This window comes from Jaculus jaculus, chromosome 4, assembly GCF_020740685.1.
Source record: "Jaculus jaculus isolate mJacJac1 chromosome 4, mJacJac1.mat.Y.cur, whole genome shotgun sequence".
In the NCBI taxonomy this organism is placed as follows: domain Eukaryota; kingdom Metazoa; phylum Chordata; class Mammalia; order Rodentia; family Dipodidae; genus Jaculus; species Jaculus jaculus.
In genome coordinates, this window is record NC_059105.1 from 73,064,349 (window position 1) to 73,083,720 (window position 19,372).

Genomic DNA, 19,372 nt, shown 5'->3' on the forward strand with positions numbered 1-19,372 from the left:
CAATTTCCCCCTTATGGAGAGTTTTTCATGACAGGCATTGATGAGAATGAATGATGAGATGAAGAATGTGCTTCATGTTGACACTTGGAATGTGCACATAAGACGTTGCCTAAATGAACAAATAAACATGAATTGCTAACTTGATCCTGGGGTAAGAGGAAAAAGAAAACAAACTTCCTAATTTACATGCTTATGCTGAAAGAAAATGGAGAGCAAATACCAATTTCCCCTTAGATAAAAATGTGCAGTATACATTAATTTTTATTTTATTTATTGATTGATTGATTGATTGATTTTGGTTTTTCGAGGTAGGGTCTCACCCTAGCCTAGGCTGACCCAGAATTCATTATGGAGTCTCAGGGTGGCCTTGAACTCACGGCGATCCTCCTACCTCTGCCTCCCGAGTGCTGGGATTAAAAGTGTGCACCATCACCCCCGATTTATTTTTATTTTTTTTCTAAATGTATGTTTTACCATGAAATAAAAAATAAACAAAACCTAGCCTATATAGGGAAAGACTGAATACAGAAGACACAGGAAGATAAAGCAAAAGACTAAAGCTACAAAACTAAAAGTTTTTAGTAAAATATTTAATATTTATTCATTTACTATAACACTATACCATGTGGTTAGAAATATCACATGTTCCCTTCATTTATTATATCTTGACCTCTATAGATTCTAAATGTGTGTGTGTGTGTGTATGTGTGTGTGTGTGTGTGTGTGTGTGTGTAGTTGTGTGCTTCCAAAGAATTTTATTTATTTTTGGTGTGTATGTAAATTGCACAGTACCCCATATGCACATGTACATAAAACAGAGGAAGACATCAGAGGTGCTTCTCTATCACTCTTCCACCTCAGTTCCCTGACATGGAGTCTCTCACTGAACCTGGAGTGCCCCCTCCCAGTTTTCAGTTACATTGCCTGGTGAGAGAGTCCTGTGAGCCTCCTGTCTCTGCTCCATTCAGCTGGTATCACAGGCAGTAATGTCCAAACCCTGCTTTTAATGAGGGTGCTAGGGATTGAACTCAGGTCTCATGTTTGCACAGTAAGTGTTCTTGCCCACTAATCCACCTCTCTAGACAAAGAATTGTACTCCTTAGTTTGGGTGTTACATACACGATGTATACAATGGGTAATCGTTGATGTTTATATTCAGTTCCATAAATAATTTATAATTATTATTTAAATGTAAAATTTTACTAGTATCATTATTATTACTTTTATTATAATTCTTGATCCCATTCCTAAATTCATAATTTGAGTGTTTTTGAGACCTTGCTTAAAGGAAAATATAAATTAAATTTGCAGAATTTATTTGAACCGAGCATAATATATGAATCTGGCAGACTTCAGAGCCAAAAGAGGTTCTGACAGCTCCATCTATCCACATAGTCAAAATTTGGAGACACAAAAAGAAGTAATGTACAGAAACAACTTTGATTGGCCACAGATTAGCATTCATCTTACATGAACATGGTTGGATCAGCTGGCAGCTGTGGTGAGATGAAGTTTAGCTTATGTTATTGGCTTGTTGCTAGAATATACTCTAAAACTGAGTTACAGACTGTTTATATGCTATATTAGTTATAATATTCTATGTATAGAGGCAGCTTTAGGCCCAATCTAATATAAATTTCTACTTTGGGTCATTCTGGTGGTTTTATTCAAACCACCATAAGCTCGTATATTTTGAATGCTTAGTTCCCAGCTGATAGCAATTTGAGAGGTTTAACCTTGCTCTAGGAGGTGTGCTGTCAAGGACAGCCTTAGGGTACTAAAGCCAACTTCTTGACAGCGTTTCACTCTCACTCTTTCTGGTGCTAGTTTCCACCTCCTGTGGCTAGGGGGTGATGTCCACCCTCTGAGCTACCTTCTTTCCCTTGCCATCGTGACAGGAAGCCAAAAATAATTCCTCCTATCAGGTGCTTTGGGTTGGATGCTTTGTCCCAGCAATGAGAAGATAACTACAAAGGTCACCACTCAATTCTGATAGGTTAATTGCAAACATGGGCATTGGTGAACCTGCCTATCACCATCACAGTGTGGAAGTTGCAATTTTCAATGACTGGTCTGATGAATATTTCTGTATGGTCTGTTTTTACAAATGTTTATATTATTTTACCTATAAACTAAGTCTGTTTCATGTATATTTGGTTGTTTCATTGAGTGTTTATGACTCTTAAGAGTTTATAGTACACCAAGGAAATTATTATGGTGATTATCAGGAGATAAAACCAAGACTAAAACAGGACTTCTCACAACTGAACTGATAAAAATCTAATACATAAAAAGAGCCAGAACCACGCAGGATGCTTTTGTGTTACTTATCTTTTTACTTTTATTAGTATATTAGTATAGCTACTACATTTGATCCAAGACTGAGAAGTGATTTCATTTATTCAGGGCCTCACACATACTAGGAAAAGTGCTCTACCTGAGCTATATTAAAGTATAGCAGGAGATATTAGTTACTTGTTTATCTATATACCACAAAGCAATCTACTATATAAAACAGATTTTGAAAGGAAATTTAAAGATGTTTGCTGGACGACAATAGCCTCAGTAGACTATGCTGTAGTACAGATAACTGTGTCTATATTTATGCCAAGTTAAGGAAGCAGGATATCCAGTTCACAGGATTGTGCTTGCTGTTCACATTCTCTTTATTCTATAGTTCGAATTCAGAGGAGAAAAACTAAGCCCATTTTTACAGATTGAAAGTGGAAGCATTAGCAATTGAGTATTGCTCATACAGCTGCTACAATGATCATTGTATCATTAAGTCTACTAAAAATAGAGTTGTATAGCATGAAGGGGTTCAACAGATTGTTCTCTACAAGATGGCATTAGCAGTCACCAGTAAGTAAGAACTAGTGACATTTATCAAAGGCTCCATTATGAAATCTCTGCAAGGTTGTAGGCTGCCAACAGCTAAGGGGTTAGGGCAATCTGTTAATTTCAAACATTCCAATTACCCTTTTTTGCTGTTTTCTTATTCAATTTCTGGCCTAATATAAGCACAAAATCTTCACTTTACAATTTGCACACTCATATTTAAATGAAGAACCCGAACACATGAATCTGAAAGCCTAACCCTGAGAAGATAAGATGTGCACTTTGAACCAACAGTCACACTTGGAATATCAGCAGTGAAATTTGCTACAGGGTGCACGAGAGAAACTCTTAAGGTCACATGAGGGTTGAAATTTCACATGACATATCCAACCTTCAGGTAGATTCTCTGCAGAAGCCATCACTTGTTGCATTCCAGTTGTCATTTTATCTTGCCATGCCCTAACAGAAAATATAAACACAGGTAAAAGGAAGAGGGACAAAGATTTGACCATGACAGAAGAGAGATTTCATCTATAATCTTGGGAGGCCTGTCTGCATCTATGATGCCATCTGCTTCTGAGGAGAAACCATGCTGCTCAGCGTTAACCTTTGTGTTTCCAGTGCATACACAGTTCCAAGTGTTAACAGGGGCTCTCCAAAAGCAGACTTGAAACTCTAAAGTTTCATTGTGGTGTGGGTGTGGAGTCCCTTCCAAGCAGTGCTCAATGGCAGTCTTTTCCCATTGGTGTTGCCCAAAGACCTAAGGTCTATATTCTGGATTACAAATGGCATAGCTGCTGTTGCTTTGTGAAATGTACTTAGGCATCTTGCCTTAAAGTCATGTAATTCTAAATTATGTCAGAGTTTACAAAAAATACGTGTGATTCTATTGTCAAGGGAACAGAACTTCATGTGACTACTTTATAACAGGGTAAGCTGTGGTTGGAAATCTTTTCCTATAGAGACCAATGTTAATGCCGTTAACAAAGGCAAACCACTTTGTTCAATGCCTACTGTCATTGCATTTGCAATACCTCATTTAGCTGTTTGGTAACTTTTATCAGTGGATATTTCACTACAAATTCCTCATGAGGGAAATATATTTTCAAGTAAGATTTCAGCTACAAGTATCATGGCTTTCTTTCATGGGAAGGGTTTTAGACAGCCAGAAAAGATGCAGAGAAAGTAGCATTTCCATCATTGAATATTCAGCTGACACAGCAGATACAAGAGGCATGTCACCACGGTGTTTTATTGTCTTGTCAGATATACAGATTTCACAAACAAAACATTAGCTTTAAAAGGTTCTAGCACTTTTTGTGAACTCAGCAACTAGTTATATATGTTTACCAATTCTTTCTGCTCTATGACAAATAAAAGAATGCAGAGCTTTTATGAAAGGAAACTAAGAGTTAGGAAAGAAGCAATATGCTATCCAGACTACCCATATGTCCATAGCTGATAGTGGCTTTACATCTTTTTAAACATTGCTTTATCTAAATTAGGCACAGAAAAATATTTCTTAAATTGGTAGTTCCTCTGTTATTCGACTTGGATCTAGTGGCATGCTTTAACAATTAAATGTAGGCTGACTTAGAATGAAAATTAGACAAAGAATTTCTTTGCTGTTTATTTCTCCTGTTTGAGGCTGGGATGAGTTTTATGAAACAACACAATTTCTTCATTAGATTTCAAGAATTATGATACTGCCCAATCAATAGGATAAGAAATTCTCAGATACCTAAGAATTGTATACCCTTTCTAGAATTCATCAATAAAATATCCATTTAACCATTACTCAAAGAAAGCTGAGCAGTACCTGCTATACTTAGCAGTACTTAGGTAATTTATAAATCAGATTCATCTAACTTAAAGTGTGTCTTTGAATAACAGAAGATTTCCTTTTGAGATGACCAATGGTACCATCTAAAAATAACTCCAAAACTAACTTGACAGGAAAAATATTTAGGGGACTAGGAAGATTGAGTTTGATAAAATACTTGCCATGCAAGCGCAAGCCCTGAGTTCTGATACCAGGAACTAACACAATATGGGATTTGACAGTTCACATTCTCACTGAAAATGCAGATATGGGGATCCCTTGAACTTGCTGGCTACTTGTTCTACTGAACTGGTGACTCTGGGCTCTATGAGAGACCCTGCTTCCAAAACAACATTGAGATGAATTGAAGAAGACCCCCATGCTTGACTTCTGAGCTTCATAAGTACACACATGTGTGCCCACATGTGTACAAAAATATATATACACATGCATACTACACACACGCACACACAAATAAATAGAAATAGATTAAGATTTAGGTACCTGGGGAAATGCTTCTTTTAGGATAGTGCTTGGTTTTCTAACCAAAGAACAGAGTTTAATCCCCAGAACTCATATTTAAAAAGCTGGGTAAGGCCAATGATGGGGAAACAAAGACAGGCAAATTCTTGGGATTCAAAGGTCAACCATTCTGCATATGTGGAGAATTCCAGTCCAGTTAGAGACCTTGTTTCACCAAAAAGGAGACAGTGCCTGAGAGAAATGACAACCAAGGATGTCCTCTGGCCTCCACACTTATCCCTGTGTATGTGCATGCACACACACACAAACACACACACACAAAGAAAAATCTTTAATGTAGTATGTTATTTTTAATTTTTCCCAAAATACCAAAAGTTTTAAAGCATTTAATCGAAACAGTATGACAAGCCAATTGAAAAATAGGAATGATAATGTAAAAAATTAAAGACAAATTTAAGAGGTATATATTTATAGAAAGACTTTAATTATTTTAATAGAGGATATGCTTCTCTGAAGACATAAATAGCCAAATGAAGCAAAACATCAACATAAACTACAGATAACTATCTTGGTAAAGCACAGAATTTTTGTTTTCTAGGCCAATTGCCTAAAAGGTAAGAAAAAAAAAAACTTTTCATAATGTTTTATTAAGAAACTAAAATTCCAAGAAAGCCTAGTTTTTCTTTAGCAGAGAGGCCAAAATTCTAATTATCAGTATACACTTGACCTTTAGGTTCAATTTTTAGAAAAATATAAGAGTAATTCCCTTATACACTTACCCAGCTTATCTACGCACAATATCTCATTCTCATGATTTACTTTGTGGACATCTATAACTTAGTAACAGTCCTCCAGCTCTTTGTCTGATACTATTCCACTTTCTTGTTTTGAAACAATAAGTTATCTACTATAGGACAAAGATTATATACTATTACTGCTTCAACAGAACAATATATCTCCATATCTTAAAGCCTTTCTTTATCAAAAACACAGCTGAACTTCACAGTGGTGGGTACTTTTAATATTAGCAACTAGGGAGAGTGAGGCTTCCCCATCCCTGTAATAAAAAAAAAAAAAACATAGGGCATATATATTATATTCTTCATATACTGTGATATGAAATTATTTTCTTTGTATACTAGGAAACAAGCAAAGATGAGCCTTGTCTTACACCACCAAGCTATAAATTAGTAAATTATGAATCTTTATTCCCATACGCATATGTTCTCTCATGGCATAGCTTTTCAGTGTGTCACAAAACAATGGGATGTCTTCTGTTTCTAGCTGGAGCAGTGGATGGGGGAAAGGTTTGAAGGAAAAATTCACCACTAACTACAGTGGAGATATCTTGAGATGGCCAAGAGGACTTATGAAGTTGTATTAATCGTGTCAAGCTAAGGATGGTTTTAACAGTACTCCTGGTGCTCCTTTAGACACCTCATCTCAGGAATTGTCACCACCAACTCCCTATACCTTCTATCCCATGCATGTACCACATATTGCCTTCAACAGTTTTTGCCCATTTGTTTCCATAGCCCTCTCTCCAATTCCTTAGCTCTTTTTATCATTCTAATTCGTATTATAACCATTTAACTGGTCTGTCTGCTTCCACATGTGCTATTATATTAATACACTGTTTACAAATCAGCCACAGTGGTCTCAAAATATCAGTGATATCTATGCTTCATACTGCTTAACTTATAAAAATACTTAAAATAATATTCTTATATATTACACGCATGCATATGATGTGAGCTTCCTTATCTTGACCACAATACCCTACTCATCACTCTGTAGTCCCACTGACCACCTTGCCGGTCCTTCCACATCCCAAATTCTCTTGCTTGGAGTCTTTGTTCATGTTTTTACTCCTGCCCAAAGCCTTTCACCATGGACTGTCCATTTGGCTTGAGTTTTGGAAGTTTCAGTTTATAATAACTCAGCGTTTTTGGTTCAGGTCCTATAGTGAAGTCGAGCACCGTATGAGGGCTAGTATGGTAGGGTAAACTCCTTGCTATGGTCTGCAGGAAGGAGAGACAGACATGCAGAAACAGAGACATCAAACAAAGAAAAAGAGAGTGAAACACATACCAGGCACCAAGTATCCCAGTGACCTATTGCTTCCATAAGGCCCAAACATCCCATGAAGTGTCCAGCATCTCTCAGTAGCTCATTAAGCTACTGAGAATGGTTAAATCCATTCATGAGGGGAGAGCCATCAAGAATTGATCAGTCATTTCCCAAAGCCCTTACCTCTGAACACCATGCATTAGAGATCATATCTTCAACACATTAGCCTTCAGGGAAACATTGAAGATCCAATCTGAAGCAATAACTTCCTGAAATTATCATGAACATGTATTTACATTTTAATGTCTTTTTCCACATCCCACTTTCATGCTCAGCAGACTTAAAGGAAACTCCACAATCTTAGTGGTCTTATTTGTCATGCACATCATTATTATTCATTTACTGCCTAGACCATAAAGAGTTACCAATCAGTATTTAATGAACAATGTATGAGAATGTAGTGAATAAATTAATGCTCATTGCCTGTGATCAGACCTAGATGTCTGTGTCTATGTCTGTATTCATTAACTGACCTGCTATATCACTCTTAAAGGTTGCACTCTATAATGATATGTTGCTCAAATTCTTTCTAAACAGGATACTATTACTACTTGGAGGGATCCAAAGATGCTCTTCTTTGTGGTTTCAGCACAGATTCAGGGTATGTAACATTTGCTTTGTTTTCAGTATAAAGCCTACAAAATTTAAAAGTAAAAAGTGCTCAGTTAGTTTGTAGATAAGCAGCTTCGTTTCTGCATTGCTTCCAGATGTTTCATGGAATTAACTTATTCTGTCTAACAGTGAATCCTGACTTGAAAATGTTTCCAGTTAGTGCATACTCTAAAAAGTAAGACCTTGCAGTAGTTCTTAATTAAAACCAGATTCATGTTTTGAGATAGCACAGTTACTTATGGAAACCCCGTTGAACTTTGGTTGTATTGTTAGAGACCTTACTTCCTCTTGGAAAGAAGAATAACAAAATCAGTATTTCTTTCCACTACAAAGTTCTACTCAGTGTATAGTTACGTGTGACTCATAGGTAACTGAGTGTACTGCTTTGGTCACTCTGTGCAAAGGAACCTATAAACTTGTGCAAAGACATGTTAAAAACCTCATGTCTGTACAAATATCCATGCCACTCTCTCTCCCATCTACCAACTTCACTTTGCAGCAGAGCATTTGTTTTGGCTCTTTGTCCTGGGTTAATAACTCTTGATTATCACTTGGAAACTTAAAAATCAGCAAGATTGCCTGTCCCCAAAGCTTTGGAACCTGGTGTTTATCCAATACCATCATGAAATACCACCTCACTTGTCTTAATAGGAAAAATGTCAAAGTTCCAAATTTTTATGAGTTTTTAAAAATGGTGTGTCATGATAACTCTTGATTACAATTCATACCCAAAGTAATTTACAGAAAGCAATTTTAGTAGAGACCTCCATATCAATGCTTACTGGTCAGAGATGACTGTGATAATGCTGCTAATAGCATCTACCACTGACTAGATGCTAGGTGCAGGAGGTTAAAGGACACATTGTAGTTTTTCACTTTAATATTACTATTAACCTTCTGGGTGTTACTATGCTGTTGTCATGGGAGGAACTGTATAAGTACTTAAGTAGTTTTGTAAGATCATCAACTAGTAATTTGAGTGGAATCTAAACCCCATTTTTTTTCTCTCAAAATTTGTTCTCCCAGTCATTGCTAGAACTGACCCTCTAAAAAGGAACCTTGAGCTTGTAGTGTTCCTGTAGTGCTCCCTAGCTTGTCTTTTGATAACATTCTGACTAGTAATATTCGTTTTTATCTGTAGTCAGTGCCCAGAAGGATACACTTGTGTGAAAAGTGGCAGAAACCCTGATTATGGATACACAAGCTTTGACACTTTCAGCTGGGCCTTCTTAGCCTTATTTCGGCTCATGACCCAAGATTACTGGGAAAACCTTTACCAACAGGTGAGTGTCAAGAGAAGTAAACATTTTTAATGACACTAAGGCCCAGTATATGTACTTTGCTGCATTATGAAGTTTTATTTTAATTCAACTGGGAATATGGGAAGCCTCATTTATATTCCTAATGTTAGAATTTTCTCCCACCAATATTACAGAAGATAGTTTTGAACAATAAGTAGATTTTTTTATACTTTCTGAGAAAATTAGATTCCTAGGTCTTTTCCTTCAGTCAATAATACCATACCATTTGGTAAGAGCAGAAAACATCCTCTAATGTTTTCTCAAGCTACTTCTGTATATCCATGCCTTTCCTACACATTGGGGTTACCCTGAACTTGTGAGACCACTAGGTTTATGTGCTTATCATGTTTTGCTTTTGAATTCCTAAAGACTCAAATAATTACCTAAAATTTCTTCTTCCAAGTCAATTGCTTCCTCCTCTGGACTTCCGTAACTCTGGATCTCCTTCAGTTTGTAGCATCAGTCTGTTGTTCTATCCCTGTTGGTCCATGTGACCATCTACTCTAATGTGAACCTCCTATGGTTGTGTCCCAAAAGTAAGGACAATGAAATGATTTTTCTGTTAGTACACATAACAGTGAATCCCTTTTCTCAGAATTGCCACGGGCCTTTCTTTGTCTTTTTTATACTTATTTATTTCTGAGAATAATGTGAATGAACACTAAAAATGGGGAAAGGTACTATTCACAGAAAAAGAAATGAAAATAATTTGGGCAGGGAAGAACCAGAATGCCACCACAGCTGATCTGGAATGTCTGGGCTCAAGTGATATTCCCGACTCACCCTTTAGCATAGCTGGAACAACAGACATGCACCACCAACCAAGCTCCAACTATAAGTATGCAAAAAGAAATCATCCTACCCCAAATTAAAGGCATACAAATGAAAACAATGGTGACATAATTTTTTAAATGGAAAACTGAAAAGTGATGTATTTCTTTATTTTTTTTTATTTTTATTTGAGATAGGGAGAGAGAGAGACAGGCAGAGGGAGAGAGAGAGAATTGGCATGCCAGGGCCTCAGCCCCTGAAATCGTACTCCAGACGCTTGTGCCACCTAGTGGGCATGTGCCACCTTGCCTTGTATTGCCTTTCTACATCTGGCTTATATGGAATCTGGAGAGACAAACATGGGTCCGTAGGCTTCACAGGCAAGTGCCTTAACCACTAAGCCATCTCTCCAGCCCCAAGAGATGTATTTTTTTTTAATTTTTTTAAAATTAGTTTTCTATTCAGCAAATACAGGCAGTTTGGTACCATTATAAGGCCCATCCATGACCTACCCCCTCCCCATTGGCCCCTCCTTGTTGAGGTATATGGGTCGTGCATTGTGGAGTTAGCCCACAGTTATTGGTACGATAAATGTCTCTGCATATCATGAACCAACATGTGGCTCTGAAACTAAGGCATTGAGTGAGAATTTTTTCTCATATTATTGGAGAAAGTAACATGAAAATTTCAATGAAAATTAAAGTGAATTTATTCATTGACTTAATAATTCCACTATTAGGAATTTCTTCAAGAGAAACCATTGGTAAATTCAAATTCATAGAAAAGGGAATTGAATAGCTAGGCATGAGAGATTTGATAACTTTTATTTAATATTCCTATAGTATTAATCTGTATAATATTAATAATTTGTATTAAGACTCACATAAGTGGTTAAGTGTATTTTAAAATTATTACTGGCAGTGTTAATAGATTCATCCCACAAGGTCTTATGTTATGATTTAAAACTCTCAGTAATACTCAATGTTAAGTAAAGATAGTATCAGTAAGGTGAACTGTTTAATGTTTCAAAACTTGAAAAATTAATATAGGGGCTCATCATTAGTAATTATCAGTAATAATTTTCAGCATATTTTAAAAATCAAGGCTCATTATGTTATTTTAATAATAATGAAGAATCAGATCTTAATACAGGTTTATTACATTGCTCTATTCTCTGTGTTAAAAATGTGTTTGTTTTAAATATTGATGGTTTTCCATAAAATATTTTTATATTTTATGTAAAATAATGCTATGGAAAATATCCAGTTAACATGACCTTATGTTCTTCATACAGATAAACACACTAAAATTCTTTGTCTTGTTATAATGACAATCTCCATTTTTCCTAGACTCTCCGAGCTGCTGGCAAAACCTACATGATTTTCTTTGTAGTTGTGATTTTCCTGGGCTCCTTTTATCTGATAAATTTAATCCTGGCCGTGGTGGCCATGGCCTATGAAGAACAGAACCAGGCTAACATCGAAGAAGCCAAACAGAAGGAGTTAGAATTTCAGCAGATGCTAGATCGGCTCAAGAAAGAGCAGGAAGAAGCTGAGGTATTGTTGATTTAAAATTTTTCCTACAGGTAGAAATGCCAAAGGTAACAACAGAGGCTTGTGATCTATACTCAGCCTCTCCTGGGTAGATTTTTTCCTTATGAGCTTTTCTGTACAAATTACACCTTCATCTGGTGTGGCTGAAGGAACCAGCTGTGGACTGAGCTAGAGCCGACACTTTCCACATAACCCATCATGGGAGATGTTTTAAGGTTGTGGCTTAATACCTGCCACTGTGAACGTTTCAATATTAGGGTTATAAAAAGTGCCAAAGTATAAATGATTCATTTACTCAGAGTAATAATTGTACCTAAAAATTTAAGGACAATTATTTCAATATTAATGTTAAGTCTTTGAGATAGAAATCAAAATTTGCATCATTCTCTTACTTTAGATAATTCCTAAAAAATAAAAAAATCATACTATTGAGGTGACTTCTGAGGAGTGTTACAGATCCCTGATAATCCTTTCTACAAATGTACATTTTAGTAGAAAAGCCTGAGAAAGACTTACACTGAACGAAACATAAGTTTAAATATATAGCATATATTTTAGAAAGTTTTTGGAGATTTTATCTAGTTAAACCTCTTCAATGTCTCTAACATTATGAACACAAGGTAGTAATATGTGATGCAGAGACACTAAAATGCAAAAACATATGATGTAGTTAAGTATTTTAATAGTGTTAAAACTTGGAAAATATTACAATTAAAAAATTAGAGTAGCCGGGTGTGGTGACGCACGCCTTTAATCCCAGCACTCGGGAGGCAGAGGTAGGAGGATCACTATGAATTCAAGGCCAGCCTGAGACTCCATAGTGAATTCCAGGTCAGCCTGGGCTAGAGTGAGACCCTACCTCGAAAAACCAAAAAAGGAAATTAGAGTATGCATGAAGATTATAATATTTTTATCTTATTTAGAGTTTTGTTTAGTCATAAAATTAGGTGTTTTAAGACAATTTTATGAAGCAAAGGTTATTAACATACTCAGACTTTAAATGATAGGATATAACACAATTTAAAATTATATACTATCTAAAATACTAGAAGAAATATTAACAATGCATGTTTTATGGATAAGATTGTGGTTTTTTTCTCAGCTTTTAATTTAATTTTTTTCCATTTTTTATGAGATTTGTTTGTTAGCTCAAATTTTTTTATGTGTGATGAGATGATAAAGGAACTGCATTCTCCCAAGCATAACCTAGGGTTAAGACTCTTGAGTCTCAGTTTTCTTGTGTGTGTGTTTGTGAGTGTGAGAGAGAATGTACATGCCACAGCATACATGTGGAAGTCCGAGGACAATCTTGGACTAGCCGGCTCATGTACTTGGGAATTCTCTTGAGTCCACCTCCCATTGCAATGAGCACATTGGAATCACAGAATCTTGAGCCACTTGTGTCCTGCTTTATGTGGGTTCTGGGTATCTGGTTTCTGGTTGCCAGGCTTAGATAGCGAGGGCTTTTAACCACTGAGCAATTTCCCAAGCCACTTACAGTTACTTTTTAAGGTAATAATCCCTGACCCTATGATTAAGATACCATTGTGTTCAGTAATCCATTTCCGTTTTCAGGTAACTCAGTCTCATTAAGTGATGGAGTATCTGACTGGTAATACTTAGATTTGTTCTACTGTAAGTAGATCAATAACAGTAACCATTGAATTTCAAAGATCACGGAGCATCATTACAGTGTGTGGGATTCAGTAGCAAATATATGCTTTGTTTGCCTTACGGTTACTGTACAATCAAACCTGTACTATTTTGTGTACAAGGAATGTTATTAAATGGATGGGAAATGGGTGCCCTGTACTAAGACTTCCTAGAATTTGAGAACAATTTATATGCTGGAAATGTGTTGGTCCAACAGGCAATTGCAGTAGCAGCTGCTGAATACACGAGCATTGGACGAAGCAGAATTATGGGCCTCTCAGAGAGTTCTTCAGAAACCTCCAAACTGAGCTCAAAAAGCGCTAAGGAGAGAAGAAACAGACGGAAGAAAAAGAACCAAAAGAAGCTCTCCAGCGGGGAGGAAAAGGGTGATGAAGAGAAGGTGTCGAAGTCGGAATCAGACGAAAGCATCCGGAGGAGGAGCTTCCACCTGGGGGTTGAAGGGCACCGACGTGCTCGGGAGAAGAGACTGTCCACCCCCAACCAGGTATCAGTGGGCACTGTCTCATGGCCTCACCATCATGAGAGAAAAAGTGCAAGGTTTGATTCTGGGGTCAGGACTCCAGGAGCAGAATGCAGGGCCTTCGTCAGCATGTTTCATTTAAAACATTATTTCTTGCTGGCCATTTATGAAAAAGAATAGAGGTGTGCACATTTTTAACTTACATTGTTCACTTTCAAAACAGCTTAAAGTTTCAGAATTTTCATGTCTTCTTTAATAAACAAAATTTCTAAAATACAGTGTTCTTGAAAATCACAGTAGACATGAAGAGACTGTTGACTCTGCTGATAATTTTTATAGCTTTATTTAGTCTGTATTTTCATACCTTATTAATTGAAAAAAAAACTTAACCTTATACTAGTTTCTCTTCTTTATTCACTCATATGAGCAATGATGTCAACAAAGCATCAGTCCCCAATTTGGAACTAAGTAAATGCTTTTGACATCCTTCCCCAGCCACAGACAGGTACTGATCTATACTTTTCTTGTCTATAAATTCTGCTCACATGGAATTTTTCTTTCTCTTTCTTGCTTTCTTCAGTAACATTTCACATCTCGGGTCTTCCTAGCTGCAGTTCTACATTCAGAATCATTGCTTCTTCACACTTTCCACTGTCACACAATGCATATTCCCCACCCATCATAGTAAAGACAAAAACCTAGTTATCACTCTGTCCAGATTGAGAATAAAGGGAAAACAGGAAAATCCCCTCCTGAATAAACATTAAGAACAAGATTCACATTTTTTAAAAAAATATTTTTTATTTTTATTAATTTGACAGAGAAAGAGGGAGAGAGACAGACAGACAGAATGGACACACCAGGGCCTCCAGCCACTGCAAACGAATTCCAGACAGGTGTGCACCCTTGTGCATCTGGCTAACGTTGGTCCTGGGGAATTGAACCTGGGTCCTTTGGCTTTGCAGGCAAATTTCTTAACCACTAAGCCATCCCTCTAGCCCAAGATTCACATTTTGTCCGTGCCTCAAACTGTCTGTAGCTTCAGTTTCTCATCCTTCTTTGTCTTCATGAAACTGCAATTTGCCTAACTGAAGTGCCACCTCTACTATAGGCTTTCATGTCTACCTTGCCTTTATTGCGTAGTACACACCTTTCATTTATTCATTCATTCTTTCTTTCTTTTTATTTATTTTCTTTATTCTCCTCCTTCTTCTACTCCTCTTCCTCCTTTTTGTAAGGCAGGGTCACATAAAGCACAGCTGGCCTGAACTTGCTGTGCATCTGAAAATGACATTGAATTTCTGATCTTCCTGTCACTACCTTCTAGATGCTGGGATTACAGGTACATGTCACTATACCCAATTTATGTAGCTCCAGGACTAGAATTTTATGAATGCTTATCAAGCACACTACCAACTGAGCTATACCCCCAACTAAGAAAATTCATTTATAACTGAAAGAATTTTCTCATCATGTTCTCCTGTCCTAGAAGCACTATTTTTTTTCCTTTTAGCTCTAGTGCCTCTCCTCTCCTACAAATATTCCTCTGTTCTCTCCATTCTCTGCCTTGTCTATGCCTCTCCAAGAATTACTACCTTCATCATCTTTACTTATACTAAAAGTTTCTAAGCCCTACCACACAGGTTTGCAAGACTGCTAGATAAACCTAGAAATTAAAGACAGAGTCCATCCCTACCTGCTGCAATTTCCTAATCTAGAAGAAGAGGCAAAATGTGAACATACATGACATTAATGAAAGGGATATTAGGCCAAAGATCTTTTCATGTTCATTTCCCATTATTCACAGTGCCTGCCACTCATCCTTTATATAGCCAGCAGTAAAGTTCATCAAATTTGATGCTTCCAAAAAAATTTGCCTTTATGAAAACCATGTATAGAAACAGTTTTTCTTAGACAAACTAAAGTGGAATTTCCCCCATACAGACTTTGTCATGAACTGTTTATTTCCACGTTATAATAGTCCATTACTATAAACTCTGAGTTTTTAGAAAGTTCTTTAAAACACACCCACTAGGGTGAGCACATACATTGGGAGTACAAGAAGTTTAACTAAAGGAGTTTTGGGATAGTCTTTGAACTTAATAAAGTTTTGATTTCTTGTGGAATTTAGGAACTGATAAATGGAAAGGCTAAAAAACAGGTTTCAACATTCAGTTAGCTTTTAAATTATAGTCTATGATACAAAATGAATAGTACAGATTTGTACAGGTCATTTTCCTGGTTTTGAAGAGTGGATTTCAGCCTTCATTTGTTAGATTGTCTTCTTGATGATGTGCTTTGCTTTAAAACATATTTATTTTAAATAAGCACAGGATCCCCTAGCCCAAACAGCCAAGACACAGCTGCTTGACGTTTGCTGCTGTTTGTAAGAGCTCCAGCACATACATGTCATCCTTCTTCTTTCTCTCCACAGTCACCACTCAGCATCCGTGGCTCCTTTTTTTCTGCAAGGCGCAGCAGCAGAGCAAGTCTTTTCAGTTTCAAAGGTCGAGGAAAAGATATAGGATCTGAGACTGAATTTGCTGATGATGAGCATAGCATTTTTGGAGACAACGAAAGCAGAAGGGGTTCACTGTTTGTGCCCCACAGACCCCGGGAGAGGCGCAGCAGTAACATCAGCCAGGCCAGTAGGTCTCCCCCAGTGCTGCCAGTGAATGGGAAGATGCACAGTGCGGTGGACTGCAATGGCGTGGTGTCCCTGGTTGATGGGCCTTCATCTCTCATGCTCCCCAATGGACAGCTCCTGCCAGAGGTGATAATAGATAAGGCAACTTCAGATGAGAGCGTAAGGATGTTTTCCGTAGCTCAGGCATGAATGGGCTCTTACCTCTGCATGAGTGGGCCTCTCTGCTGAAGGGCCTGCTCTCTTGCCAGTGAATGGCTATGCATTTTGCAATTCATACATTGTAGAAACACATGTTTTATTCATTAGTTTAATCTTCATGCAAGGTATGGTAGGTGCCCAATTCAAAGTTACTTTATAACTCATTTTGGGAGAAAGATATTCATATGTTAATGTTATGATTGAAGATTATGACTCATCCCGTTAGTGAAAAATTTATAAAATACTATCTATACCAGCATGAGAAAATTCAGTGAGAATGCTGGTCTTAAAATATCAGTTCTGTAAAGAAACAGACTCTGCTATCTACTACTATCTTTTCCAAGTAACTTCTAAAATATACTTATTATAAAGGGTATTGAATTGTTAATAATAATAATAATAATAATAAAAACTATTTAAGATTTTTAACCTCCCTATAAAATGATCTATCCAGCATTACTGTTTACAAATGAGGGAAGTAAAACGGTTTGCCCACATTTAACTCTAGCTTATGAGCTGCTCTGACATTTATACAGGCCCAGAATATGCTCTTAACGTCATCCCTGATGTCTGTGCAATAGAGAATAGGCTTCTGACCTTACATATAAAGTAGAATGGGGATGTTTAATTCTTGCACATAAATGAAATGTGCTGTTATCATCTTTAAAATAATATTTTGTTGTCAATTATTACAAATAAAATATCCAAAACACATGCATTGATACAAAGAAATATAAATTTTACAAAAATTGTAACTCCTTCAGAACAATTTCTAGTCTCTAGAAGCTGACTAAAGTGTCTAATTATGCTTGAAATGAGAACTTTCTGGATTCTGAACCCTCTAGGACATATCTTTATTCCCAAGGATTATATTAACTGCATTACTAAATAACTAACCCAACAAGTTTCCAGTACAAGCTACATATTCATAAGTTCATATCAGCAGGCTCTGTAGTGCTTCAGAGGAGAGTAAAGTTCCATGGAAACCATGGCCCCACACACTTTCCAGTTGAAGGAACGAACACATGTGCTCGGGGGTAACTTGTGACCTCCCTGCTTGCATGATTCAGCTTCACCCCTTCTGCCAAGGTGTATATCCTTATAAGTCAGCATGCTAAATTGCTGTGTGGTCGTGGTTGCTTTTCTTTTCAATGATGTAATTATGTCAGATTTAAAGCTTCGTGTCTTTTTTTTTTTTTTTTTTCGAGGTAGAGTCTCACTCTGTAGTCTCAGGGTGGCCTTGAACTCATAGCAATCCTCCTACCTCTGCTTCCCGAGTGCTGGGATTAAAGGCATGTGCCACCATACCTGGCTAGTGCAGAATTTTTAAATGAAGTGTTTTAATGTGTTGATTTTTCACCAGAGAAAAACCAAAACACCCAAAGTTACAAAAAGACTATAAAACTAAAATTATTAATAATGCATTTGCTGTAATATGTAATATACAGCTTATATAAAAATTGCATATTACAGACCAAAAATATAATTTCTATATCTGAAACATAAATATTTTGGAAAAATAATTTGTTTGTATAATGAAACAAATTCTTAATCTGTTTCTGGTAAATGTGTGAATTAGAGAGTATAGTAGAAAATACAGAGAGATCTCCCTAAGAAGTCACAGCTATATGTATATGTATGTACAGGTACACATGCATATTCACATATATGAGAACACATTTATGCCTGTATGATATTTTGATATACAAACAATATCTATACAACTATACAACTTTGCAACCCAATGATTATATTTTTATGCATGTGGATGTCAAATTATAAAATATCTATCCATGGCCATGGAGAGATGGCTTAGCCCTTAAGACATTTGCCTGCAAAGCCAAAGAACCTTGGTTTAATTCCCCAGGACCTGTGTACATTAGGTGGCACATGTGTCTAGAGTTCGTTGCAGTGGCTGGAGGCCCTCTTCCTCTCTTTATCTCTCTCTCTCTCTCTCTCTCTCTCTCTCTCTGCCTTTTTCTCTCTCGCTCTCTCAAATGACACAAGCAAGCAGGTAAATGACAGATGTCAAGTTGTATAGTTGTTTGCATGTACCTGTTTGTGTAGAAATGAGTGGGTGTGTTATTGACCTGCAATGAGCCAGTATAGTGTATTAAATTTACATTAGCTGCCATGCTTTAACTGGAAGACATTCTTACTTAAAAAATGAATATGCCTGGAGCTCTGGAGCATATTCCTGCAGGCCAGTGGGTTTTGGCTGAACAGTGGCCACTTCTTTGAGAAGGAACTCATATTCTTTAGTCTCCACAGTTTCCATCAGTTATTTATCATTATTTACTCACCAGTTCACAATGTTTCTTCTTGACAATCAAAAATAACTGTCATAGTAACTTCCATAAATATTGATCCCGTAACAAATAATAGTTAAGGTTATTAGAGAAATTTGAGCTCTACCCCTTGGGACACACAGCCCTTTAATTCTTATTTTTTTTCCAAGGTAGGGTCTCATTCTAGCCCAGGCTGACCTAGAATTCACTATGGAGACTTAGGGTGGCCTCCAACTTACAGTGATCCTCCTACCTCTGCCTCCCCAGTACTGGGGTTAAAGGCGTGTGCCACCACGCCCAGCTACAACCCTTTAATTCTTATCTAGGTGTTTCCATGTAAGACTATTCCTTGGTAGATACCTGAATAAGTAGTGAATATATGGGGAGCTCATAATAGTGCCATAATAAGAAAAACAGCTATTTTGCATTGCATTGTGAAGAACTCATTCCACCTACCCTCAAATAAGAGTATGCAGAAAGTTCTATCATTAGCCTCATTTTACCCATAACGAAACACAGCTAAGTAACTCTCCCCTGGTATGTACTTAAGAAGCAGCCAAGCTGAAATTTGAACCAAGCAATTGAATCCTTACTT

At 36.9% G+C, this 19,372-nt stretch overlaps 1 protein-coding gene across 5 annotated transcripts in view; it reads left to right on the forward strand.

Moving 5' to 3' along the window:
• Scn9a (sodium voltage-gated channel alpha subunit 9) overlaps positions 1-19,372 on the forward strand; it is a 165,220-nt gene that overhangs the window by 72,123 nt on the left and 73,725 nt on the right. For 3 of the 5 annotated variants that reach the window (XM_045147273.1, XM_045147274.1, XM_045147277.1), the window contains 5 exons: positions 7,811-7,874; positions 9,027-9,168; positions 11,307-11,513; positions 13,381-13,668; positions 16,079-16,450. In XM_045147273.1, coding sequence (XP_045003208.1) covers positions 7,811-7,874; positions 9,027-9,168; positions 11,307-11,513; positions 13,381-13,668; positions 16,079-16,450 — 1,073 coding nt within the window. The remainder of the gene's footprint in view (positions 1-7,810; positions 7,875-9,026; positions 9,169-11,306; positions 11,514-13,380; positions 13,669-16,078; positions 16,451-19,372) is intronic. The other 2 variants (XM_045147275.1, XM_045147276.1) reach the window with 1 other exon arrangement.